At 35.0% G+C, this 27,339-nt stretch overlaps 1 protein-coding gene across 2 annotated transcripts in view; it reads right to left on the bottom strand.

The window, feature by feature from the left end:
* The window catches only part of USP3 (ubiquitin specific peptidase 3), a 73,112-nt gene that overhangs the window by 21,918 nt on the left and 23,855 nt on the right, over positions 1-27,339 (bottom strand). Inside the window, exons 2-7 of one of the 2 annotated variants that reach the window (XM_012758606.3) lie at positions 23,323-23,383; positions 19,210-19,341; positions 5,178-5,261; positions 4,068-4,149; positions 3,176-3,258; positions 1,604-1,717 (exon numbers count right to left, since the gene is read on the bottom strand). In XM_012758606.3, the coding sequence (XP_012614060.1) occupies positions 1,604-1,717; positions 3,176-3,258; positions 4,068-4,149; positions 5,178-5,261; positions 19,210-19,341; positions 23,323-23,383 (556 nt within the window). Of the gene's footprint in view, positions 1-1,603; positions 1,718-3,175; positions 3,259-4,067; positions 4,150-5,177; positions 5,262-19,209; positions 19,342-22,155; positions 22,262-23,322; positions 23,384-27,339 lie in introns of those variants that run through there. The other variant, XM_076004470.1, reaches the window with a different exon arrangement.

Genomic DNA, 27,339 nt, shown 5'->3' with positions numbered 1-27,339 from the left:
CAAACAGCCCTGACTCTTGCATGTGTCCTTGGAAATAAATACAGGGAGGAACTGAGCTAAGGAGGCCATTTTCTCCTTTAGATTTTGGTCACTCCCCTTCTCTCGAAACACCGTTCTTCGAGTAATTATTCATTTCTTCACTACTGAGCTCAGCAGTGAAAAAGCAGCCGCAACACCCACTACAGAAGCAAAAAAGGCCAGATATTTGCTTTCTCTCTCTCCTTTGCAGTCACAGCACAGGCACATAGCCTGGGTTCTGCCCATTTGAAGCAGGTGTTAGTGACACAAAAAAGCAGGGACAGCACCGAATCCTCTTTGGTTGCAGTGGCAGCAGGGAGCATCGCCCAGGGTCCAGGGGCAGCAGTAAAAGCAGCAGCAGCAGCATCGACCTGTACCCACCTCCAGCAGCGCTGGCAACAGGAACTCTGGCGCTGTGCTGGGCAATGGAAGCAGTGGTGTCCTTACAGGACAGTTCAGTGGGGTGACTATAGCTGTAGTGCTGCTGCCTCAACTCCAGACCTGATTTTCCACCCATTCAGTAATGGGTAGCTCACTAATAGCCCTTCAATAAATTCCCTTTCTGCCTGAATCAGCCAGAGGCAATTTCTGCAGTCTATAAGTAAATCATAAATGACACTAATGCATCAAGTACTACTAATTCTTCCCTTAACTTTCATTCATATGTATTTTTTCCTCTTCATTTCACTGCTATCCACCCCACCAAACCCAATTACTATAGAGAGAAACCTCCTTGAATGCAGACACTTTCCAGCTCATGCTACATGCTGCTACCAAAGGAGACTCCCTGCAGACACCATGCATGTGATATCACTCCACCCTGCTCCAATGCCTGGCTCAGAGTGTCCCCACTGTGGCTCTAACCACAACGCCCACCACTCAAACACGTTGTGCCCTGCTCTGCCTCAGTCACCGACACAGGACACAGTCAGATCATAAGATGCCCTCCCTTTCAGAGGAAGTGGGGACGGAGGTGTGTGGGAGTGGCGATGGGCAGGCAGAGAAAACATTAAATATATTCATAAGTCATGGCCCCTCTGGAAAGGGGCTGTGTAAAGCCAAGATATCAAAAACATGCCCTTTACAATCATGATGATATCTCTTCTGAACATCAAATAAGGCAGGGGATGCACTGAATTTGAATACAGGGTTGGTCCTTAATAATTACTTGCCCATTTTTTCCCTCTCTGTATCAACCAAAAATTGACTGTATTGCCCTGGAATTAATTTTCTGACTACAAATTAATTTCATTATCTAAGACGGGGTTACCTAACACTCTCAGACACATCAATTCACACAGACTAGTGATATTCAAGCTAGTCGACATCTAGTAGATGTCAATTCTAGAGTGCCCACATCTGCAAAGACCCAACAAGTAGAGTGCTAAATTTATCCTGCCTGTTACAGTAAATAGAAACACCAAAATTCCAACAATTAAGATTGCCAGCTAGATACTTGACATATTTTTTGGAAGAATTTTTTAAAATACATGTGCCTATAACTCACATAATACAATGGAAATCATCAGTGAGAGTCATTTGTTTTATAGCTCAAAGCCAAAAAGGACACATGCTTGTAACTCACACATTGTTGTCTCCTTGGCTCCTGGTGTGGTATGTTCTCCTTCCTGCTGTCTTCCCATTCCTTAACTCCACAGCAGGCAGTTCTTTGAAATAACAGCAAAACTGCTCAATGTTACTATTTTAAAAGAAAGGGAAAATATTTTTAAAAAAAGAAAAAGAAAAAAGGAAATAATAGGTCCATAAAGTTCTATGAAACCTACACATGAATTTTGAAAGTGTGATTTTTCAACTGTCTCATTTAAACTGTACTCAATGCAATCTCTTACATTGAATTTTCTCACTATGGTTCTTCGTTCACTCTATAGTATACAGTACAGACAGATGACTTGTAGAAATCAACAAAGAACTTAAAATCTATGTTCATAAAAATCCCCAATTTTCCTTTCATCTATAGGTTGTCACTATTTCTGTCTGTTCAGGGTGCTTGTGTTTCCAGGTATTCAATAGTTTCCTTAAAGACAAACCATGAAAACAACTATATTATTTAGATATACTATATAGAATCACAAGGAGAATTCAGTAGTAACTAGAATTTCTCCTTTGAGCAAGAATAAACTGAGTTTGAAGGCAGCCCCTTCAAAGAGATCAAATGTGGCTTCTGCTCCTTATTAGCCATGTAACCTTGAGAAGAGAATTTATTCTGGCCTTTGATACCTCATTAAAATCTAAAAGTATACCACTTTCATAATAATTTCTTCTACAAAACTGAGGCCAAATTTGACTGTTATTTTATTTTTCCTACTCGTCTTAAATTTTGAAGATTTTTTTTTATTAAGAGATAGGTTCTTGCTTAGTTGCCCAAGCTGGAGTGCAATGGTGCAGTCATAACTTATTACAGCCTCAAACTCCTGGGCTTAAGCGATCCTCCTGACTCAGCCTCCTGAATAGCTGGGATACAGGCATGCGCCACCGTGCCCAGCTGATTTTTTTCATTTTTTTTAGAGACAGGGGTCTCACTACATTGTGCAAGCTGGCATTTTGAAGATCTTCTAAACATCTGATCTCATGACCATGCTTAAGACTCAACTAATCACTGAAATAAGCTCTCTGAACAAGGGTCCCTATAGCCCAGGGGTTTGCAAACTATGGCCCATAGGCCAAACTAGCCCTCAGCCAAAAAGTTCTCAAAGTGAATTTTATATTTTTAGGGTGTTGTTTTAAAGGGGGAGGCAGGGAGGGAATATTTGAGAGAGACCATGGTCTAAAAGACTAAAATATCTACCATCTGGCCTTTCACAGAAAAAGTTTGCTGACCCTTGCCTTTAGTCTATTCAAGAAGCAATGAGAAATAAACAATAACAGCAAATAGTTATTTACTACCAGGCACTGCTCTAAGCACTTTAGACAAATGACATTATTTAATCTTCTTCTTAAAGTTAATTATTTAATCAACTACCATATGAGATAGGACTATTTCTCCCAATTTTACCAATGAGAAAACTGAGGCACAGGGAACTAAGGTAACTTGCTCTAAGCCACATGGCTAGAGTCAGTGGCAGAGCCAAGATCTGAAGCTGGAGCCTTTCCTCATAACCTTTAATGTCAGATACCTAAGCTCTGACTGTAATGTTACCTGAGTGACTGAAGGATGGCATTCATGAAACATGTGTTCCCCAAATTCCGAAGGCCTGTGGCACAAATTGCAGTGGTGCTTCCCTGTAAAATGAACAAGAAGAGGCCGTCAGTAACACCAAGGGAAGGCCAACTGTTTCAAACACTGAAGATAAGCAAAGGCTTCTATTTGAAACTCTAGCACCAAGCCAATTTGGAACTTGTCCTTTATCTATCCAATGAATATTTCAAACAAACTCTCTTTCTAGTCTCTGTGTAAACGTCTGTATAGTTTTAGAAGGCTGTTTCTGATCCTGGGATTTTTCTAAATGGGAGGATCTTATTGAAAGCTTATGAGGAAATCAATAATAATAAGTTCAATGAAGTACACAATGCAAAAAAAAAAAAAATCCAGGAAAATCCTTAAAAGAAATAAAATTTAAGACTTAATGCCTTTATAAGATTCTATTAAAACAGAAATTAAAAAATACAAATATATTTTCCCCAAGTATTTTTGTCCCCAAACTTTTAACCTTAAGCCATGCATAAATGACCAAAGTATAATATGTTTTCCTAGCAATGGGGTATGAACCTTAAAATACTGTCTGAACTTAAAGACTTGGTCTTAAAGACTAAAGCTTGGTTTTCTGGCTAAAAAGATATTAAGAATGAAGTACTTCCTAAGGCAGAAGAGCACAGTAATAACTCTGATGGAAGGAAGGCACTGACAGACGGCCTCACTGGGGTCAAATCAAGAATCATTAGTACAAGTGGCAGACGTTTGTGAACTACCCCAAACCTAAGACACACATTTATAGAGGTTTATAATGAGTAACATTAAATGTTAGAGTTGTAACAAAACAGTGATTAGATCTCAACTAACTCTCACAGTTAAATAAATTTTAATTACTTACATTTACTTTTAATAATTTGCTGTTTAGTGATGAATTTTCCAAAAGTTTCCTTTTCCTATGCCTGTCAGCTGTGAAAGCTGAACTATTAAAACACAAACAGTGAAAAAGACATTAATACATAAATGCAACATAGCAGGCTAACGAATAAACTCGAGCTACCCCAGCATCTAGGGCACTGAGCCCTGCCTGCTGTGCAGTCAGGCATGTGCATAAAGACTTTGGTTACCATCACAGCAAGTATCTGAAGTTAACTGAGGAAGTTCTACTTCCTTGGAAGTCCCCACTGGTCCTGGCAAAGCTGGCCAGGTCTAGGTCTTCTGTGAGACACTCCCTCCCCCTATATCTCCATCTGCCTAATCTATTGTGAAGCTTCAAAACCAGAAAACTCATTCCTCACAACAAAAGGAAAACCCTGGTCTGACACAAGTATTCTGAAATTTAATAGTAAGTCTCAAATAACATGCTATTTCTTTCTCAATTTTGATAAAGGTATCATATCTTGCCCCCCATTTCTCTTAATAGATCAAAAAGTTTAAAATTCAGTTTCTCAATTGCACTAGCCACTTTTCAAGTATGACTAGTGGCCACCATATTAGTGCAGATTATAGAAAACTTCCACCACTGCAGAAAGTTCTCTTGGATGCTGCTCTACAGGATATGAAGAATGTCTAAAATTAAGTAAAACACAAATGTAATCATAGTTTAAAATTCCTTTACAGGCTGGGCATGGTGGCTCACGCCTGCAATCCTAGCACTCTGGGAGGCCGAGGCAGGTAGATCGCTCAAGGTCAGGAGTCCAGCCTGAGCAAGAGTGAGACCCCATTTCTACTAAAAATAGAAAGAAATTAATTGGCCAACTAAAAATACACAGAAAAAAATTAGCAGTGCATGGTGGCTTATGCCTGTAGTCCCAGCTACTCGGGAGGCTGAGGCAGAAGGATCACTTGAGCCCAGGAGTTTGAGGTGGCTGTGAGCTAGGCTGACGCCATGGCACTCTAGCCCATCTAGCCCAGGCAACAGAGTGAGATTCTGTCTCAGAAAAAAAAAAAATTCTAAAAGACCCCGCAACCCCATTCCACCCCCTTCTCTTTTCCAAGGTCCACTACTTACTTTTCCAAGTTCTGTAAGTGTTCTCTGACTTTCTGTACCAGACCCAGCTTCGTGTCATTAACCACAAAATCATCACAGCGATAACTGCAAGGAAAATATTAATCAATGTGTATAAGGAGCTTGAGGAAACCACAGTAATGAAATCACCAAAAGGCCTGGCTGCTGCCAAGATGATCACATGGCTCTGCAGGGAGTTACTGTTGGTGGTAAGTTTAAAGAGGACTTGGGAGTCCACAATGGAATGTTTTTTAAGAGCCTTCTTAAAAAGCCACGTAGGCTTCTTTTCACATTTTTATTCAAAAGCCCTTCAATTCTTCCTTTGAAAATGAAATAAGCTGCTACATGTGTTACATTCTTTTTAGTAGTACATAATACATGGAAAATGAAATAAAAAGCACTGGCTCTTTCCACGTAGCATTAAGCCTAAAGCTTTAAGGTGACACTTCCCAACCCAAATTAATGGAGAATATGGGGGAGATTTAAGTGAAAAGCAGGGAAAGGGCAATTAACCTGTAAGGATATCTGAATAGAAAAACTAAAGTGAAAGCAGTACTTTAAACCAGTTTAATTAAAATAAATATAATTCAGATGAGTTGGGAAGAACAAATCTTTCATTTTGAGGTGCCAGAAAACAAAAAGTATGACACAGTGGATGTATCTTTAAGGAAATTGATAAGTGCTTTGAAGAGAAATGTTTAAGGTGTAAGGTGTTTTTTAAAACTGATAAATGTGTGTGTATGTGTGTTAGCAAGTCAATTAAAGCAAATAATACAAGGAATCACACACAATAAACTTTAACTTTTGCATTAGGATTTAATTTCTTCCTGGGATAAGGCCAATTTTAAAAAAACAACTTACAGTAGGCTGGCACTAAGATATTCTTTTGAAAGTGCAGCTTTGTATAAAACCACTTGTTAAAACTACCAAAGGATAATAAAAATAACACTGCCATTCTGAGCAAACGAAACTTTGAAAGCACAGCAATTAGTAAAAATTAGGTCGTCTCTAGCAGAATCCAAGAAAAAATCTCTTATATATCTGAAATCAGTCTATAAAGAAAAAGAGAAAGGGGTAGGGGAAGTAATAAACAACAAAGATTACACACAAAAGCGTGGATTGTGTCTTTTATTCAGAGGAATGAAAATTTTAAGTAAATGCTTCTGAAAACTTTGATGACAATGTCATACATGTAATTACTGAACACACCCCCCACCCCATTAGCTGACCACCCACGCTGTCAATCAAGATTTCTCTAAGGTATTCTCCAAGTCCCCAGGGGCAATTCCTAATATTTCCAAAAACAGCCAAAGCAATCTTTTATATTCTGGACCATTTTTTCTATTATCAAAGTGCCACTGGCAGGAGAATAAATTCATCAACTTGATAACAAATACATAAATGAATTAAGTTAGTAAAAAGGCTTAATTCTTTGCTCCCTCTCAGCATAAATGAGAGAAAAAAGACCTACTCTGTCTGTAAATTTGAGCTTAAGGCACTTGGTACCCCCACTAACCTTAAGCAATCACTGAAGAATGAAACTGTATTGTTATTCTATTTCCTGCTTATATTTTCATTTTATGTTTGCATAAATTTATAATCGTATTAATAGTACAAGTAAAACAATACTCAGTGTTCAAAACAAAAACAACTCCAAATGTTAGTGCTCATCTGGGAAATGAAGTCTAAGATCAGATTCAGATCAACTTCCATGTATTTACAGTATGTCGTGTCTGATTGAAAAGTGTACCTGACTGCCACAAAAAAGTGTTTGTCTTGTTTCAGGAAATAAATCGTTTCAAATTAAGTAATCGATTTATTTCTTATTAAAGTAATTCTTTTCAGTATGACATGGATTCAGCCTAGGATATAAAATTACTTTACATCTGTTAAAGTAACATTAACATATATTGACATATAGACTTATTTATGACTTTGCTCTGTTCTCAGTCTGGATCAATTGGGTCTAGTTGCTTTACCTTCTCTAAACTTTCACCACTTAAGCGAATAAGTTGTTCTACACTCTAGAGCTGCACTAATGTGACTACTGTAACTTAGAAACTAAATTTTTTTTTTTTCGTCAGAAATGGACTACGAAAGAAACTAAATTTTAATTCTTAACAATTTTAAGAATTGTTCTAGACTCTACAGCTGCATTAATATGACACATACTGTAACTCAGGAACTAAACTTTTTTTTTTTTTTTGAGACAGAGTCTCACTTTGTTGCCTAGGCTAGAATGAGTGCCGTGGCGTCAGCCTAGCTCACAGCAACCTCAAACTCCTGGGCTCAAGTAATCCTCCTACCTCAGCCTCCCAGGTAGCTGGGACTACAGGCATGCGCCACAATGCTCGGCTAATTTTTCCTATATATATATTAGTTGTCCAATTAATTTCTTTCTATTTATAGTAGAGACGGGGTCTCACTCTTGCTCAGGCTGGTTTTGAACTCCTGACCTCGAGCAATCCGCCCGCCTCGGCCTCCCAGAGAGCTAGGATTACAGGTGTGAGCCACTGCTCCCGGCCAGGAACTAAATTTTAATTGTTAAAAATTTTAATTAAATATAAATTTTTACTTAATAACTGAAACAATATAGAATCTTTTTCCATTAGACACACCTTTATATAATAGTTGGGCAGAACTACATTTTGTTTTTCTTATTAAATTGTGTAAGATACATGGCAGTCCCGTTGGGTACATGTGTCATTTCCAACCTTACACAAAAGCATATCACCAATATAGTTTGTGTCAAAATAATGATTCAGTTCAAATGATTTTTCTATGCAACAATGTAGCATAGAAAATTTATTCAAATATTTCATGTAGACAGCATGAGATACAGTGATATGTAAATCATAATAGGTAATTAAATTGAAATATTTATTTTAATTAAAATAAGTTTTCTAGCTTAATAGAAAATTTTAAACTTTCAAATGAAGGCATACATAGCTATAAAATGGCTTAGATTCTTGCTCAATATAGAAAACCATTTTTGGATGGAGAGATGAAAAATTAAATTATTTCAGTTAAGGAAATCACATTTTAAATTATGAGGAAAAGATTAAAAAGAATATTTTACAAAAAGCGGAAGATCTTCAACTGAGCCACCAAGCAAATGTCAGTGAATAAAAGATCTTTCTAACAATATTAATGATCAACCAAGCAACATCTGAAAAATTGCGAGTACTTTTATTTTTAGCTTTAGATGAGTTTAACAAGAGATACTGTCCAATTAATATTTTGGGTATATTTGTCTCAAATGACTTCCAAATTTATAAAGAAATGCCTTCAACTATTTGCAATCTTTAAACAATTCATCTTCTGTGGGTATTTTTTGAATTTTTTTTACATCTGTCACCATCAGATAAGAAAAAGCTAGTTTCTATCAAGACAATGTTCAATCAAAAATCTAGATTTATTAGATTCATTTGCCTTATTACTTTGTTCAACTATGTGACACATAATTGCAAGTGTCCATGCCCTGAGTCAGACTATATCATAGAGGAAGTTATTAAAATTGTTCAGTATACATGTGCAAATGCTATAAATCACCACCAGTTTATGGAACTGTTAAAAGAAAGAGAAGACAATGAATTTAATGACTGCATGTTCTTTAGCCAATGTTGGTTGAGTCATGGAAGAGTTTTACAAAGATTTACTGTATTGTTAACTCTAATTCAAGATTTTTTAAATAAAAGAAAAACTTACCAATATTCAACAAAGAGTAAACCAGAAACAGATTTTTAGAAATCTCAGTGTGACTTACATTTTTTCCCCTATATCACAATGCATATGCATGAGCTAAATTTGAAGATCCAAGGAGAAAAAAAGCTTGTGACCTAGCTAAACAGGTATAAGAATTTGTTTAAAGTTGAAGCTTTCCATAATACAAATAAATAATCATTACACACATTTTTCAACTTTAATTTATAGCAGAGACAGCATTATGTAAATTGGGTACAAAATTTATGAGAAAAATTCAAAGAATACTTTGTTGATACAGATGAACTTAGAGTTGATTTTCAGTTTATATGATGCCCATTTGAATTTCATGTTGATAATATTGAATTATCACAAGAGTTAGTGGATTTACTTAACTTGGACAGATGTTTTGAAAGTGATAGGCTTTTGCATCTGAGTCAAATCAACTGTTAAAAAATTAGCTTTAGGCCGGGCGCTGTGGCTCACGCCTGTAATCCTAGCTCTTGGGAGGCCGAGGCGGGTGGATTGCTCAAGGTCAGGAGTTCAAAACCAGCCTGAGCGAGACCCCGTCTCTACTATAAATAGAAACAAATTAATTGGCCAACTGATATATATATATAAAAAAAAAAAATTAGCCGGGCATGGTGGCGCATGCCTGTAGTCCCAGCTACCCGGGAGGCTGAGGCAGAAGGATCACTCGAGCCCAGGAGTTTGAGGTTGCTGTGAGCTAGGCTGACGCCACGGCACTCACTCTAGCCCAGGCAACAAAGCGAGACTCTGTCTCAAAAAAAAAAAAAAAAAAAAAAAAAAAAAATTAGCTTTATCAAGAGAGGTGCAAATATTAGAGAAAAAGGATTTTATTGGAAAACTTTTAATAATGTTTAGAATAGTGTGAATTACTATTTTAACTGCAATTTTTATGAATTTAAATACAGAGCAAATATTTCTGATGAAAATTTAGCATCTGAATTGAGATGTCCTATAAAATGTAAATTACACACTGAATTTCACATGAAAAAGATTTCATATAAAAAAAGAATATAAATATTTCTAATGTTATATTGATTACATGCTGACATAATATTTTAAATATACTAAGTCAAATAAAATATACAAGTACAATTAAATTCACCTGTTTTTGATTTTTTAATATGGCTACTAGAATATTTAAAATTACATGTGACTTGCATTATTTCTGTTATACAGCACTGCTGATCTAGAGTATCTAAGACATTCCCTGCTCTAAAATTCTATAATACTACCCAACATCATAAAGGGGTAAGAAATATAACTTTATTGAACTGTAAGAACTCAATTTTACTTTGGCTAGAATTGTTTTCACTTGTTTAAAAAAGTTTTGTTTTTTTTAAGTTTTTACAGCTGTCTCTATTTCTAAAGACCCAATTCTAGCTGTTTTTATAGTCACTAAGAGGGACACTTCCTTTTAGGATATAACTCTTGTACTGTTTGAATTTACCACTCTATACAAGTGTTATTTTACTTATTCATTACTACTATTATTGTTATTATTATTACTTATTTAAGGAAAATACCTGCTTTCCATAAGTCAAAATTTAAGAGTGAGAGTGCCTAGCATGTGGCAGAAGATCAATAAACATTAGTTTCCTTCCTTTGTGTAACCCTCAGCCTCACAGCACACTCCTCTCCAGCTGCCTACATTCCCCTGGTTTGATTTCTTCTTCCTCCCTGGCCCAAAGGTAAAAAGAAAATAAGTGGTAAAAGTGGGAAATAAGTGAAAATTTACATGTTGCCTGGTTGTTTTAGTCTTCAGATAAGATGCTGCTTTCAAAATGGAAACATCCCACTAATACTTGTGTTAAAAAGTCCTCAGGCAAACAGATTGACTTAAGTTCTAAAAATCTCTTCTTGGTTAATGCAATTGTATTGAAGCTATCTGGGTCAGAATTATGCTCCCTCTACCACCTGAAAAAAAAATTAGCCACTCCTAATTTTCTCTTCAAGAAAATTATATCAGAATAAGAAATACAAAAAAGTATAGGTTGTGTTTCAAAACTTATGGATTTGTCCTCTCAAATTTGGAACGCATGTCTCATTTTAAAGTAAACATTATAAAATATGGTTAAATGCCCTAGGTGAAAATACGTGTTTCCCAAAATGTAGTTTCAATATGTAGTAGTATAAAAAGTTCTACTCTTCTTCTTTAAATACATACTACAGACACTAAGCAGCTGTGACAGGAGGAAGCTGGGCGGGATTCAGTTAATGTGGTTAGTTTCACTAGGAGAGGAGGTCCAGGGTTCGCCATCTCTTCATCCACACAGGACTTCATGCGTTAAACAAACAGAAATCAGGGATTACTCAGATAATATACCTGAAATTTAGGCCATAAAACTTAAACTTAAGTTTTTATTTAGTGATTTTAGGTGACTCTTCAAGTAAAGGTGAGCTCTACTTCTAACAGGCTACTGTCAGATGAGGACAAAGATTCATTTCTCTGTTTAGTAGAAAGAAAAAACTAAGAAATACTAAGTAAACTGAACATTAAAAAATAAAATAATATTTAGAAGTCATATTAGCAACATATTAGAGATATTAGATAAGAAAACAGGATATACAAAAAGGAAAGTAAGAAGATTGGTATCTTTACTTCTAAGACCTGAGACAGCAACACTATCTATATCATCTTGGTTATATAAAGATTAGTCTCAAACCCAAATTCCTTGAGCCAAATATGATCTTAAACTAGTTTTAAATTTCTTTAAGCCAATAGTTAATAAACTACCAATTAAATGTACAGTGTGGTATAATGTGCACACTGCTGTTACGAACTGAATATATACAGCTGATTTTACCACCATGCACTGAAAGAACAAACCTCAAGGAGCAAGTAAATTTTTATAAGAAACACAAGTTATTTATATTATATAATTAGGTAAGTAAAAATGAATAAAATCACAGTTTAAGTTATTTCAAATTCTGCTTACTATAATAAACAGCAAAAATGAAACTGTCCCATTTTTCATTACATTTAGTCCTTATGTATTTTTAGATTTTGATTCATTTCTAATTTCTAGCAACTAAACATGCCTAATTCTTGCTACTTTTCTTTCTATCTCTCCAACACTCATCTTTTATCTTCCCCATTTCGAACACCATTCTATTCTATACTTCGTATTGCCTGTGGTATGATCTCTCTCTCCCCTCTCTCTTATACAGTAACTTTAAAATCCATAGCTATCTGTAGCCAAATTAAGCCATAATATTTGATGGTCTCCATAATGTCAGCCTTGCCTAGATTTTCTTCATTGCTACCCATCCCTCCCAATCTTCCCTTTCACTTCAGTGTTACCTGCTCTACTTTTAGATTTAAGCTCTCATCTCATACACCACCAACTCCCTTACCCCTCAGTATTTTCCATTTCGCATCATTCACTCGTTTATTGACAAAATGATATTCCGAATTTGGTCATCTCCATCTTTACTTTCTTTTCCCATTCTCCAAAAATGAAAACAAGTAGCATGGCTCAATCATTTTCTTGTCTTAAGATTTAATGTGGGTTTACTTCCCTTAAAAAAATTCTAACATTAGAAACACTTGTTTTCTTCCTGTTTTCACCCTGCACTACATATCCCCTCTAATTCTTTATGTTTTTTTAAATTTTTCTTCTCAATGCTGCTGCAGCCCCCTCTAATTCTAAGAGACAAAACACTAGTTTACTAAAAGAAGTCTTCCAACTATTTTCATCAGGCTCCTAATCAAGTTAAAAAATAAACCACAAAACTGAGCATCCACCACCCTCTCTCTCTATATATATATATATTTGTATTAATAAATTACATATGGAAGTAAATCTAAATCATGTGCATATTATAAAAGATTCTAAAAGAATGAGCTAGAGAGGAAATAAACTATTTTAAAATGTCTTTCTAGTCACAATATCTTCATATTATTAAACTAATTTCTCAAAATACAATATATACACATATGGTAAAGGTTCAACATTAATGACAGTGGATATAAATTCATACCTCCTGTCTTCTTGATAATTTTTAAACATTTTGTCCAACTTAGCAGATCTGATTAGTCCATGTTTTTATCAGACAGCCAGTAGTTTTATCTTGTAATGTGTGTAGGCTCAGAGTAGGAAAGTATGTCCATTTGCCTTTTTCTTGTCCATCAGTGTTTGCACTATTACCATCTTGCAGATATTTTTTGGAAAAATCTTTTAAAATATGTGTCCATTTGGCTAAACAACTTATATAGATTTACTTTGTCCACGTAAGTAAAATGTCAAAGTGAACATGGGGCGAGGACATCATGTGTGACACTGATTCAGGAGACCGTGTGTTGTTCACAGCACACAATCATCAAAACTACTGACCACTGGCAGCAGGTATGTTAAATATTTGGCAAAGCTTTTTTTTTTTCCCCAAATAAAAAGTTTTAATAGGTCCTTGCCTGTGAGAGTGGCCACTGCGTTGGTGCTCTGGGGCTTGGACCCTGGCTAGCCAGAAAATAAACCTCCTCTTGTGTGATTGCAAAAAAAAAAAAAAAAAAAAAGTTTTAATAGAAGTTCTAACATTTTCTTCCCATACTGCCAGTGCATTATTCTGGAGACTGCTACACTAAAATCTAGATCCCTAGCACATAGCAGGTTCTCAGCCAATGTTTATTCCTTGAGTAAAGCAACACATCTGCTATTCAGATTTTTTTGGGTATTGTTCACAATATGTTTGAGGACCATCATGTAAACCAGACTCTGTTGCAAGTAAAGGTTTTGAAGGTAAAAATTCAGGGAGAAAAGGACTGCTTATAATACCAAGTTTTCTTCATAAAGGATCTGTATCTTTGCTTTGTAACTTTTTAAAATACATTTATTCCTATGTATAACTGATAGTTTTGTCATTCTGTTGAATACTTTTGTTTGTTTTGATCACTTCCATCTTCAACTGATGACTGCTAATAAAGAGAAAGCTATTAGTTTTGCATATTTAGCTCATGTCAGCTTTCCAAAAGTTCTTATTAATTCTAGTGCTGTTTTCTACTAGAATCTCCCTGGGCTTTCTGGGCATTCTATCATATAATTTGAAAACAGAAATAATTTTTCTGTGTTTCCAATATTTATACCAATGATTTCACTTGCTGTCTTACTGCAATGGCTAGAACTGCTAAAACAATGTTTAATAACAGCAACAATCAGGTAAATGATGATAAGAAGTATTTCTGTATTGTATCTGATTTAAGGGAAATGGCTTTAGCATTTCATCGTTTAGTATATGATGTTTGCTTTCTATTTTTTGGTAAATTCTAATAATTTAATAGTTTCCTTTTATTTCAATGTTATTAGGTTTTTTAAATGAAATGGCTATTAATAAATGTATTTTTTGCTTCTAATGGTACAATAATCTGGGGTTTCCTTTAATAATGAATATGTCAAAAGACTTCAGGTGAAATTAACTCTACTTGACAATTAAATAATTTTTCTTTTTGATATATCTTACTGGTTAGATTTAATTTGTAGTTATTTGCAACTACAGTATTTTAATTAGTAAAATTATCTTCTTGTCTTTTTGGAGTTTCTGTCAGATTTCTGTGTTAAGATTTTGAAAGTTTCATAACATCAGTGTACTCAATATTAAATTTTAATAGTTTGAGGCTGCACTGTCCAATAGTACCTACTAGCCATATGTGGCTATTTAAATTTACATTAATTAAAAAACAAAACATTCAATTCTTCAGTCACACTAGCCACATTTAATTGCTCAATTGCTACTGCACTGACTGACACAGGTAGTACACCCATGATAGAGCTCTTTCTCAGCTTTAAAATTCTAGGTTTGTTTTTTGTTCCATTGCTATTGTTGGTGCTATTGAAGTTACCCAATTTATAAGGCCCCACATCATATTCTTTGAAGAACTAAGAAAATATTCTCAAACCAAACCATTATTCACTCATCTGAAACAAAGAGGAATCATCATACAAATGAACCTGATTTTTTCATGCAACAGTAAAGAAATAAGTCCTTTAATCTACTGGCTACAAAGTTATCTTTATATATAGTAAGTCATGTATAATAGTAACACCAAAAAGAGAGAAAACCTTTTATGTAAAAAATACCCCTTAAAAAGGGGACAGTAACAGATCTTTCATTAAATTTTAAATTCCTTTTCATTCACTTGTGTAACATTTTTATATGGAGGCAAATTTGACCTCTGGTTTTATTATAAATGACAGAGACACTGAAAAATAACAAGCTGATATTCTAGTGACTTCATCTATTTCAAACTGAGAAAAGTTAAAATCTAAAAGAATTATTTTAGAAAGCACATTTTTAAATTCTCTTATTAAATTCTGATTGACTATCATCAAATAAGCCAATTATGGAAAATCAGAAGAATGCCCGCAGAGAAAACCCATATCCTTTGTTAAAAGCAGATAAACACCAGATTAAGGAAGAGCCTTTATGTTAGACCACCTCTACTAGAAAGTTTCTTCTTAAACTCCAAAATACTGTTTTCAAATAAACAAAACTCTGTTCTCTAATTTTTTACAACACTGAAAATTTGTGTCCAAATAGTTTATATAGTCAACAAAAGATTTTCTGCTTTATTTTCAATCACAACTGCCTTAGAAAATGAGTCAGTATCAATACAAACCCACAATAAAGCTTTATTTCTGTTAACTTTAATTAAAATTACTGTTTATTACATGTATTTAAAATCTGAAAATACAAGCCTTCTTTTTCTAGACAAATAAATTGATTCACATTTCATAATATTTCTTTGAAAGGATGCTTTGAATCATTATTTGCCAGGAAGGAAACATTCTAGTAATTTACTTTTAATATTCCTTTCATAATTCTTCATTCTCTGAAATTCAGCTGTTATTGATAAGGATCAAAGTTGACAAGACAATGTCAGATTTCAAAAAATTATTTGTTCAGTATTTTACTTCTATTAACTCCAAATGTCTATCTGCATAAGAAATAAAGTTTCTTTGTTCCAATATTTGTTTCTTTTCAATCACAATAAAGTATACCACATACAATTCCATTTATATTAGAGAAGGGGAGTTGGGATGGGAGGGAAGGAAACATTACTTAACAAATAAACTGAATACGAGCTCTTGTATGAAAATCTTAGGAAGATTTTCATTTTTATTGAAATCTTCATTTATCTCTCAGTTTCATGTTAACCTGTTTATCTCCTTAAGGGGTGGGGACTGTGTCAAATCAAAATTATCCCTTTGGCATTGCTTTCCCTCATTTGAAAGAGTGATCTGTGTTATGTTGCTCTGCTTGGTTGGTAGGAGTTTCTAATCTGGATGCCCTGTTTATATCAGAATTGAGGGGAGCTGCTTGCAAGGGTGTCTGTCTTGTGAGGGAATGAAGCAGCTATTGTCATGACTCACCTATGTCATGTCTCACCTATGTCATGACTTAAGTCTTCCGCAGGAAAAATGTTCTGTGGATCTTCAGCCCTCTAAGATGATCAGAGGGGCACTAATTACAGATTTGGTGGAACATTCCCCATTTTTGGAAGACAGCTAACAAAATTCAATCTTTCAAACACACATTGCCCACTCTGCACCAGACACCGAGTACTGGGGAGAACACGAAGATCTAAGATATGGTGTCTGCAGTCTCCAAGGACATTTACAAATAACATGCTGCAGGAAATTACAAGTATCCCAAGAACTAAAAGTTCAAGAGAGATTACACCCAGCTACAATTGGAGCTGGGAGGGGAGGGGAGAGTTCAGTGATAACTTCACAAAAGATTGCAAAGATAGAACAGGCCAGGGACTCTTGGCAAGAGGAAAATAGAGAGAGAGAAAAACTATAAGCCTCAGAGTATATTACAACTTCTCTAGAGCAAAGCACACACTGCCAAAGGGACTTTAACATTAGCTAAAGTCAAAATATTTAATAATCAAATATGTTATAACTAATGCACCAATGTTTTACCTCTGAAGCAATCATTCAGTCTAACCACAGAAATTAATGTTCAAGGAAAACTCATAAACCGAACAGAAATTACTGAAGTGCACTGGAAAATCTCTCTTTCTCTCTGTGGTGCACATGCACATGCACACACTCTCTCTTCATACAGAAATAGAAAATCTCTGTTTCTTAATCACAGTGAGGTGTGGGAGGAATGTTAATTTAAACTACAGCCTCATCAATTTACAACTATCACAGATTCCTTTTGGGCCATCAGTGTAATGCTACAGGGTGATTCCCTGGCATTTTGTTCTAAAACCCACAAATGAGACGATAATGTGAACAGCTGCAACTCCCTTCCTGCATTTCAGAAGCTCTGGGTGTCCACACACTTGCAGCTCTGTATAACTTCACACAAAAGACTGGCAACTGGCCAAGAAGCCTCAGCCATGGTGTATACTCCTCAAGGTTCGAGATTTTCCATTAAATTCCAATTTGGCTATGAAATGACATATACTTTAACAGACTATACCTCTATAAATATAAAACAAATTAAAGTCCAATTTCTATTTAATAAAAGTACGCCCTTAAAATGCAATATATAAAGACATTGAAATATATAATCTATATTTTAAAGAGTCCTATGAATATAATTAAACTCTATTAAGATAATTCTTAAAATTTCCTTGCAGTTAGTTTCTTTAGAATCTTACCAATAGCAAGAAAAGCAACTGCAAACTTGTTATAGCACAGAGATTTAATTGTATTTCCAAAGTCCTCCATTAAGCAATTCATGCACATTGCTAACTGAAAATCAAGAAGAATGAATTTTCTCAATATCTTGTATGTATAGGTTGACATGACCTATGACAATGACTGTGAGATATTAATTTCTGCTGCCTAAAGCAGAAATACTTATGAACACACAGAAACACATGGTTCTGTTGTCGTTCTAGTATATAAGTTTCCTGAGGGAAAATGGAAAAAAAACAAACTAATGAAAACACTTTAACTGCCTGGATAATGCTTAACTTTGGTAGAAAGGAGTGTTTCACAATAGGAAATAACAATAAACTGACCACTAACCCTTGTGTGAAAATCTTGGGAGGATTTTCATTTTTAACGAAATCCCTATCTACCTCCAGCTTCTCTCTCTTCTAGGTCTGGACACCTTCCACGCAAAGGATCACTGAAACAGTAGTGATCTGAACGACTAAACCTTAAGATGTTTATTCCATAGCTAGAATTTAATAACATTAAACCTCTAAAAATTTAAAAGACCTGGCAAACCACTGGCCTTTTTTCCGCCTCCTTTTGATGGGCACCTTTCTCCAATACAACTATCAACTAAGGACAATGTAGGAAGGACTAGCATCCCACTTCAGTAGAAGGTATGAATTTAAAGTGATATTTGGACTTTAAATCCCCATCTCTTCCCAGTAATTGCCTTCATGTGACATTCAAGAGCTGTCTGGCAAGAAAAAAAAATCTCCAAAGGGATCTTTTAAATGGCTTAGGGTTTTTTTCCCTTCAATGTCAGCAAGCATTTGAACTGACGGTAAACTAATTAAAACAAGAATTATTCATCATATTTACTAGTCAAAGAAATAAATTTGCTTCACACCAAAGGTAAAACTGAAAAATATACTGACTGTCTGATCATATCAAATGGATATGGACCATTAAACATCACTTGTAACCTAAACAACCTAGTTCAAAGTTGTCATAAAAACATTTATTTATGTCATAAAAACATGTCATTTATATTAAACAGGCATGTATATTACATTACAAAGAGAAAACAGGGCCTCCAACCTCTTTTTAAAGGATGAGATACCTAAAAAAAAAAAAAACCTCAAATGTCAAAAACCCAAATTTTTGACATTTACCTCCGGGGGAGTAGAGGAGAATAGAACGGTACTGGGAGAAGGGAGACTGTCAAAACAATTTTGTGAACAGAGAAGTTAAAATTTTTAAGATTATATGGCAAAATGTTAACTAGACAGTAGGAACATGGGTTTTGTTTTGGAACATGAGTTTTTATCATATTATTCTTCAATTAAAAATAATAGAAGAAAAAGAAAAGAAATTATAATGAACAAGAAAGAAATACATATATTTCTTTCTCCAAAGCTTACTGGGATGGAGAAAGAGTAGGGTGTGGAAGAGAAGAGGCGGCCTCGAAGTCTAAAGGAACATTGCAAAGTGAAATCTGAAATGCACAAAGACAGGTGTTCCTGATGGCTCGCTCTAGTCCCTCTCCTGTGAATCCTAATAGGACTAAAAGGAAGTAATGCAGTAGCAACTAGCTGAGAGACTGGGGGAGGGAAGGGAAGATGGCAAGGAAGGTAGGAGCACACTTGCACACACATAGTAAGAAATGTCATTTCCAGAAAATATTAACTTACCAGTATGTACTGTAGCTACTGCAATCCATACAAACTGTATGTTGAACTTTATCTTGCTTTTCTGATTTCTTATGGTTGGTTAAGGGTATTTGTGCATCTTCATAATGTTTTTTTGCATGGCCATTCACATACCTTACAAAAACCAAATGAAAATTTACTTTAATCTAAATATTGCTTTGGAGATTAAAGTACTAAGGAGATAATAAAATTGTTAATCAAATCAAAATGAGAAAAATCCTATAACAGTAATATTCAATCATTTAGTAATTTATTAAGCTGAATACTTAAAATGTTTCTTTTTTGCAATGTTTTCCTTTTTGCAATACCACAGTCAACTTTTAATTATATACAAGACTAGGCCCAGGCAAGGAAAGGCATTATTTATGCAAATCAGTCTCAATACCACTGGTAATAGCACTTACAAATGCTTTTGCTGATGCTTTCGCTATAGCTTTCGCTTTTTACTTTTTTTTTTCCTTTTTAAGTTTTTCCTATACCTCTAGCCCTCAACCTGGGCTATTATCAAAGACAAGCTCTGTAAACTAAATTACTCAACCACTTCCCACAGGGCTGTAGGCTCTCTGCTTGAGTTGCTGCTTAATATAAAACATGAGAGTCAGATATAGAAAGGGATGATTATCTTTCATCTCTTTCTCATCAATATGTCTTCAAATCTTTTATTTGAATGCCTGGATAATCAGCTCCACTCATATGGAAACGCGTTTGTTTAGAAACAATCCGAACAAAACACAAATCATCTTAAGTTTATAAAAAATACTGTTATTTATTTACATGTACAAAGATAATCAAAAGTTGATTATATTCATAAAAATTCTGTAATACTTTGCAACTCAGAATTAATAAATCATCATACTACAGCAAGCAAAATGGAACTGAAATAAGGATTCATATGCACATGTCGTGCAGCCAAATTCACCTAACACCTTCAACTAAAATACTGCACAATGCTGTCACTGGCCACCGCCATGAAGACCTGTAACATGAAACTGCCCAGTTCCTAGAAAGCAGCCAACCTGTAGAAGGCAAGACCTACTTGAAAACTCAGTCAAAGCAAATGTTGTTTAAATGGTACCAAATAAGCTCAGAGAATTCAAATATTTCATCATGAGGCACCTTAATTGCACCAGAAGCAACACTTACCTTGGAGAAAGTAGGATAGTTGTGGTGAGTAGGAAGGATTAACTTCAAGCCTAGCCTCTATACCCAGGAAAACCAGATGCATTCAAGGCACTATTAACCTCAACTCAGAATCTGATCATGTTCTTTTCCCACTTTTTCACTGTACTTTTAACATGGATCCTCTATCCACAAAATTGGACTAAAATGAATTTTAAAGTCAAATAAAGATTAAAAGCTCAAAAACTAGACTGCCTGGGTTCAAAAGTAGGCTTTGTCACAGCCTGCTCATGTGAGCTTGAGTGAATTACTTAACCTCTCTGTGCTTGTTTTTTCATCTATAAAATGGAGATAATAGTACTTGTGTCTCATGGGTTGTTAGGTGTGGCAAATAACAAATGAATGTCAGCAATTATTTTATTAGCATTTTTCTTTCTATACTTAACTACTTATTCAGAATCTAAACAACATAATTGCTTAGAAGGTGGTCACATTAAACACATATTTTGAAATAACACATTATTGCACAGGTCAAGAAACACCCACTAATTAAAAAGGTAAACGCTAATGCATCATATAGGTTCAATATCTAATCATCTTTATTTCCTATTCTTACCACATATTTATAGTACTTCACCGTGAAAAACAATAGTAATTTACTGCAATGGTAGTAATACTAAACAATAATAATAAAAGGCATTTCTACTTTCAAGTCTTTGAAAACTGATCATTTTTACATAGAACATATAGCTTATTTAACTACAACACCATAGTCTCCAAATGTTCTAGATGGTTACTTAAATGGTTCTTGTAAATGTCCTCGATAAAGTAAGAAGGATGATTATTACTGACATTAAGATTAGCAACACTTTGGCTAATACCCAAATACATTAGTCAGAAGCAGTTAAAAGTTTTGTATAAAGTAGATAACATAAATACTTCCCTCATCTAGTTTTGATTTTTAACTAGACATTTTGGTCTATAGCAGGTGTCCTCAAATTACAGCCCGCGGGCCACATGTGGCCTGCCAAGGACATTTATCCGGCCCGCTGGGTGTTTTTGCCACCGCTGCCTGTCCTGCTTAGCAGCCAACTCGTCCTGGGCCTACAGTGCGCATGTGTGGAACGTGCACCGCACTCTCCAATGGCCCTCCAATGGTCTGAGGGACAGTAACTGGCCACCTGTTTAAAAAGTTTGAGGACCCCTGGTCTATATAGCATAAGAGGAAAATTTTCACTATATAGGCCACAGATTTCTAGTAACAATCTCAAAAAATTTTAAAATAACTTAAATGGGATGATGTCATGAAGACCAACAGAATATATAATTCATATATGCTACTGATAAACTATGTTTCCTAGCTGAAAGAATATCCAAGACTTCCCTGCAGACAAGTAGTCTAAAATTACTAAAAAATCAGTATACTTAGCAATCAATACCCAGGATAAAATGATAAAAGAATATTAACCAATCAGCTATGTAAAATGGAGATCCAAATTCAGGCTACTCTCAATTATCTGTTTAATCTACTTAACCATATTTCTCCAAAACTATGTCAAATTTCTAAATTTAAATTTGTTTGCAACTGGAAACAGTCTACCTGTAGAGTCTAGAAATTTTTCAATTTATTTTTCCAAAACCTACTTAGAGAATTGTTTTGTGCTTGCCATTAAGAACATTATTTTCTCCAATTTTTGAGAGTTTGTCAGGTCTTTTGATTGGCATATGACCTTTAAGATTTAAGTTGTAGAGCACTATGAGACAACTGGAGAACAAACTACATAAATTTTATGGCATTATAATTCTCACCTCTCAAAATCTAGGAGAGGAATCTGTCTCTTCAAGTGTAGAATTTAAGTGCTTCTACTTTTCTTCTTTTTATAAAAAAAGTTATCTGTACAAAGTATTTTCAGGTTCCCCAAATCCTAGAGATTTCAAAACCACAACAGCCACAATTAAGATACGCAGTTAACATTTTCCAAAGGTACTTTTAAGTGTACATGGAAAAAATACTCAATTCCAGGACTCAAAATTGATAGTTCACTGTACAAAAGATGCTCTCTTCATGCAATGAGGATTTTAAAATAACAAAGGGGAAACAATCCAGATAAATATAATATAGATTTCAGCCTGTGAGATTCAGTATGATTTCTCATCTGCTTGCTGCTAAGCTATTAACTTCTATAATAAATTCAAAGTAGATTTTCTAAGCTAAAATGACAACAGAAATAAATGTGCTACTACTAGACAAAAAAACACAGAAGTTGATATTTAATTAAGTTTGTATTAGAAAAAAAGAGTTACTGAAATATTTAAGTTATATCATTTTGAAGCCAAAAACTGAGAGGAAATGCTCAGACTTAAACTGGACTGGGGTGAGGTAGGAGATGGTAAGTCCATAGAAAGCAAAATGTTTTAATGGAACAATGAAACATTTGGCACATCTCAGGCAGGAATTAATAATGAATTCCACAATGAGGTCATTTCAAAGAGAATTCCTTTATCTGTAAATAAAAGGTGGTGATGGGGTAGGTAACAGGTGGAACAAGACTGGCCATGTGTTAGTTAATTGTTAAAGCTGGGTGATGGGAACATGGCGCTCGATTACACTCTCTCTCTAGTTCTGTGTGTTTAAATCTTACCCTCATAAGAAGCTGAAAAAACCACCATTAGGTAAACTTTCCTTTCAAGATTTCAACACCCTTATTTCATCTTTCTAATCAAATATTACTATTAGATTTTCTTGATCATCAAACTAATTATTGTAAATATCAGTATGAAGGGGTTTTCCCCTAGATTTTTTTCCCAGTTGTATCACAGAACAAAGGGATTCCATTGGAGAGGGAAGCCCTACAGAGAATTATACACTACGATGAACAATGGTACTAAATCCAAACCAATAAAACTCTGACATAAAGCTTAAAGGCAAATTTTACAAAGCAAACAGGGCAGTGAAGTAATTAGCATGTCACCTACCTTCCACAGTGGACACTTGAACAAGTCAAACAGACCCAGGGGCTTTTGTTGGACCGGCACACTAATAAAAAGAAAAATACACAATATACCAATTGTATCATGTCATTTCCCAATTTCTCCCCATTATCCTGTGATTAAGTCATAAATCCCACGGCTGCTTAGGTATACTGGAATCACAAATCCCTGCTTTGTGGATGCATTTACACAAAATGGCTGCCTAATTAAAGTTATATTGAAAAGAATTTAAATGCATGTCCACAACAGCTGCGCGTTTTAATTGCTGACTCAATTCAAATAGCTTAACCATGTTAAATACATACATACTTTTCTCCGTTACTACTTATTCCCTTTTACCATGGTCGCCGACAAGTTAATGATAGCCTATTTGCCCATTAAAAACGTTTTTTAAAGTGTAGTCTTTTAATCATGTCTTTGCCATGCAAGTCATATACCACTATAAATGACAACTCTTTCAGTTTATTTATTAAAAGGCGCAACCTAAGGATACAATTAGGAAGACTAAGACTAGTTTTCCCAAAGTTATTCTCAGTTGCATAAAATATATGACAGCTGCACATAATTTCTGCTGACAGTATAATCAGGACATTAATTATTTTAATTTAAGTATTACAGGAGTGAGGCAAGCAAGAAGGGGTATGGAAACTTTTAAAATGTTGATTTAAATTTTGCTTGCTGTTTACTCATTTACTTTTTTACTTTTTAAAAAAGTCCTGTTCATGTAGCAATGATTTTCAAAAGGGAGGAACATAAAAATCACCTGGAAAGCTTTTTCCAGGAACCTAAATTCTACTCAGCCAAAAATATCTACACCAAGGTAGGGAAAGATGTACAAAGAACATGTACATTTTGAGCAAAGCAGCTTGCCACATGACTCCCTAATACAACCCCTTGAGAACCACTAGTCAGCCTCCTAGGGCGATACGGAGAGCGCCACAGTAAAACCACACACTCAGGATCATAAAAAATCCACCACCTGGCACACAGTACGTGCTCAATAAACATTTGTGGAAAAGAAAGTTTAAATTTTTTAGTTTAGGATACCAAGCTCTTCCAAGATCTAGTCCCTGCCTGCATCTCTCTTGCCTTATCACACATCACAACAGGCCTTTCTCACTGTTAAAAAAAAAATTAACCAGAACTGGAAACAAGGTCAATTGAGAATTCTTAAGTCCTTTCAATGTATGCTGAAACATTATTTAATAGCTCCTCCCAAAGATATTTAATTATGGCACCTAATTGTTTGACCTGCTGTTTACTACTGACTAGGACCCAAATTCTATAAAGTTACAGGTAAACTTGTAGATTTTTATTTTGTAGAGATAATTTCTGTCCAGCAGACTCCATGGGAAGGCTATTGTGAGGGGAGATGCTGGCTTTTTATCTGTACGCCCTTGTGGTGTTTGGCTCACAGCAACAAGAATATGATGCTTTCATAGTTTCAATGTCCAATAAAATATATTTTTAAAAATAAAAAGTAAATTGGAACAGAGCTTACTTGAACAGGTATTCATGGTTTGAGTTATGATTTGGAGGATTGATAAACTATGAATATCATTATTTTGTTCAGCCAGGAAATCCTTTTCTCTTAGTAAATATTAAGAAACATTATAACTCAATCTGGAAAAAAAACTGTGGAAGTTTAATATCATCCTGAAATAATTATGTTACAATAGTAAGTTTAGGCCCAAGTTTTTAACTATCCAGGGAATTTTTTTTTGGGGGGGGGGTAATTATGGAAGATTGTTTTCCTCCCTCCTAAGAGGAAAAGGAAATCTACAGCAAAATCACTGATACTTTGCTTTGGTGTATTTCCTGCCAAGTGTTCCTTCTTCCCCCTTTTGTACTTGCAAACATATACACAAAACAAATACAATTTTGTGATCCCATTTTCCCCCCATTTCCCCACCAATGATACATGAATACATTTCTTCATGTTACTGCATTTAGAACAGGGTATTATAAATCTAGTTTTATCTCAATGCTCTTATAAAGTTTTATTAATTTTTTAAATTTCTCAATTCAATTTAGAATTTTTAAAAAACCTAAGGCTAAAGGGAGAAAAGAATGGGAAGTCACTGCTTAATAGGTATGGAGTTCATTCTGGGGTGATGAAAAATTTTGGAACTAGAAAGAGGTGGTAGTTGTAAAACAACTGTAAATGTACTAAATCCCACTGAATTGTTCACTTTAACATGATTAGTATTATGTTATATGAATTGTACCTCAATAAAATAGATACTTAAGAAAGGGATGAGGAGAGAAAATAAAAGGAAATAAAATATTTCCAAAAACTTTGGAAATAAATGATTATGCCTTTTAATAAATCTCAAGAAAAAACCCCACAAGAAAACCTTCACTTTCTGCCAGGCATGGTGGAAATGTGCACCTCTAATCCCTGCTACTTGTGAGGCCAAGGTTGGAGGATCACTTGAGCCCAAGAGACCAGCCTGGGCAACAAACAGTACTCTCTAAGGGTATAATATATTCACACTAGAAAAACATTTGAATGCTAGAAAGACACAGAGCAGGGCAGATTCTGAGGCCAATAAATGGCATTACTTTGGGAAATATTCACTCTATTTATACACACTTTATCCAAGTTAAGAACCTTTAATGTACCCAACACAATTACAAAATAGAATAAAAAATACTAGCTTTAAATTACACTAACTCTCAATTGTTAAGATTAGAACAGGTCACAGTATGAATAAAAGAATACTACAGATAATCTTAAAACCATTTATGTTAATCACCTTTAGGGGAACAATCTTATTATAAAAGGTAGTTTCAATTTATAGACAGATGGGTTTCAAAAGTTTATCTGTAGGATGAACACTTTTCCTTTGAAAAAGTATTAAAGATTTCTAGGTTATTCTATAAAACTACATGAAATATAGCTGAAATAGTCATTTGTATACAAATATACATATACACATATACACAATAAAACCACAGATAGTCAATAAAAATATTTTAAAACTCTACATATTCAGCAAAACATGAAAATATTAAACCAAAGGGTTTTTTACTTTTTTAATCTTAAATGCTGGTACTTGAGAGAAAAGGTGATAAGGATGGAAACTTGTAGTTCAAAAAATTAAATCTGGAAACTTATAAGGGCTCTTGAATATACCTAACTACACTTCAAGGTGACATCAAGGAAAAGGAAGCCATGCATTTCTCACACTATTACACTTGGCCATAGGAGGGTCACGTGGCGTCTCATAAGTAAAATCTCATCTTTTACTCAGATTATAAAATTTCCTCAAACCAAGATACCCTCTCCCCCAGCAAATTTCTCCTGTTTGCTGGTATTCTTCCAACTCTGATCTCAGTGTCTTATCTCCCAGCCCCTGGGCATCTCAGACCAGAGGTTGGCACTAACTACGTTCCTTTCACTCCCCCTCTCTTTGGCTGTGGGCTCAGACTCTTCCTCTGTCCCTGTTCTCACCTCAGCCTCAAGCTCTTCCAGTTGGAAGGAGGGCCCCTTTGTCTGGAGGCAATAGAGAATCTATCTCTATCCTCCCCTGAGCCAGGGTCATTTTCCAGAAGGTAGAAGCTGTAGTATATGCTGGACACAGGAGAGGGTGGGAAGAGCCCCAGCCTCTAAAACATGCCTCAGACATAATAAGTCTTCTTCCCTAACCCCCCCAAAGCTTGAACTCTCCTAAAAAGCAGGAGATGAGAACTTAAGGGGCACAGAGACAGAAGGAAGGCATCTAGGCATCTAGGTGACCTACGGTTTGACTCTACTATTCCCTGAAGGGAATGGTGGTCTGCTCCTTTATCAAGAGAGATAAAGAAGGGTAGGAAACTAGGGAGTTGTGCTTAAAGGGGCCTATTTACCCAAGAATGTTCTCTGGTTGTGTTCTTAAGACAAAGAGTTTGTACAACAAAATGGCATCCACACTGAATATAATAGTCTTTCTACATAACCACTGATCTTTAATATCCTTAGTATGTATTCACTATACAGAACCTCATAATAGAATACAT

This window comes from Microcebus murinus, chromosome 6 (genome assembly GCF_040939455.1).
Source record: "Microcebus murinus isolate Inina chromosome 6, M.murinus_Inina_mat1.0, whole genome shotgun sequence".
Taxonomy (NCBI): domain Eukaryota; kingdom Metazoa; phylum Chordata; class Mammalia; order Primates; family Cheirogaleidae; genus Microcebus; species Microcebus murinus.
The sequence above is the reverse complement of the archived record's forward strand: the minus strand, read 5'-3'. Positions and strand labels throughout refer to the sequence as shown.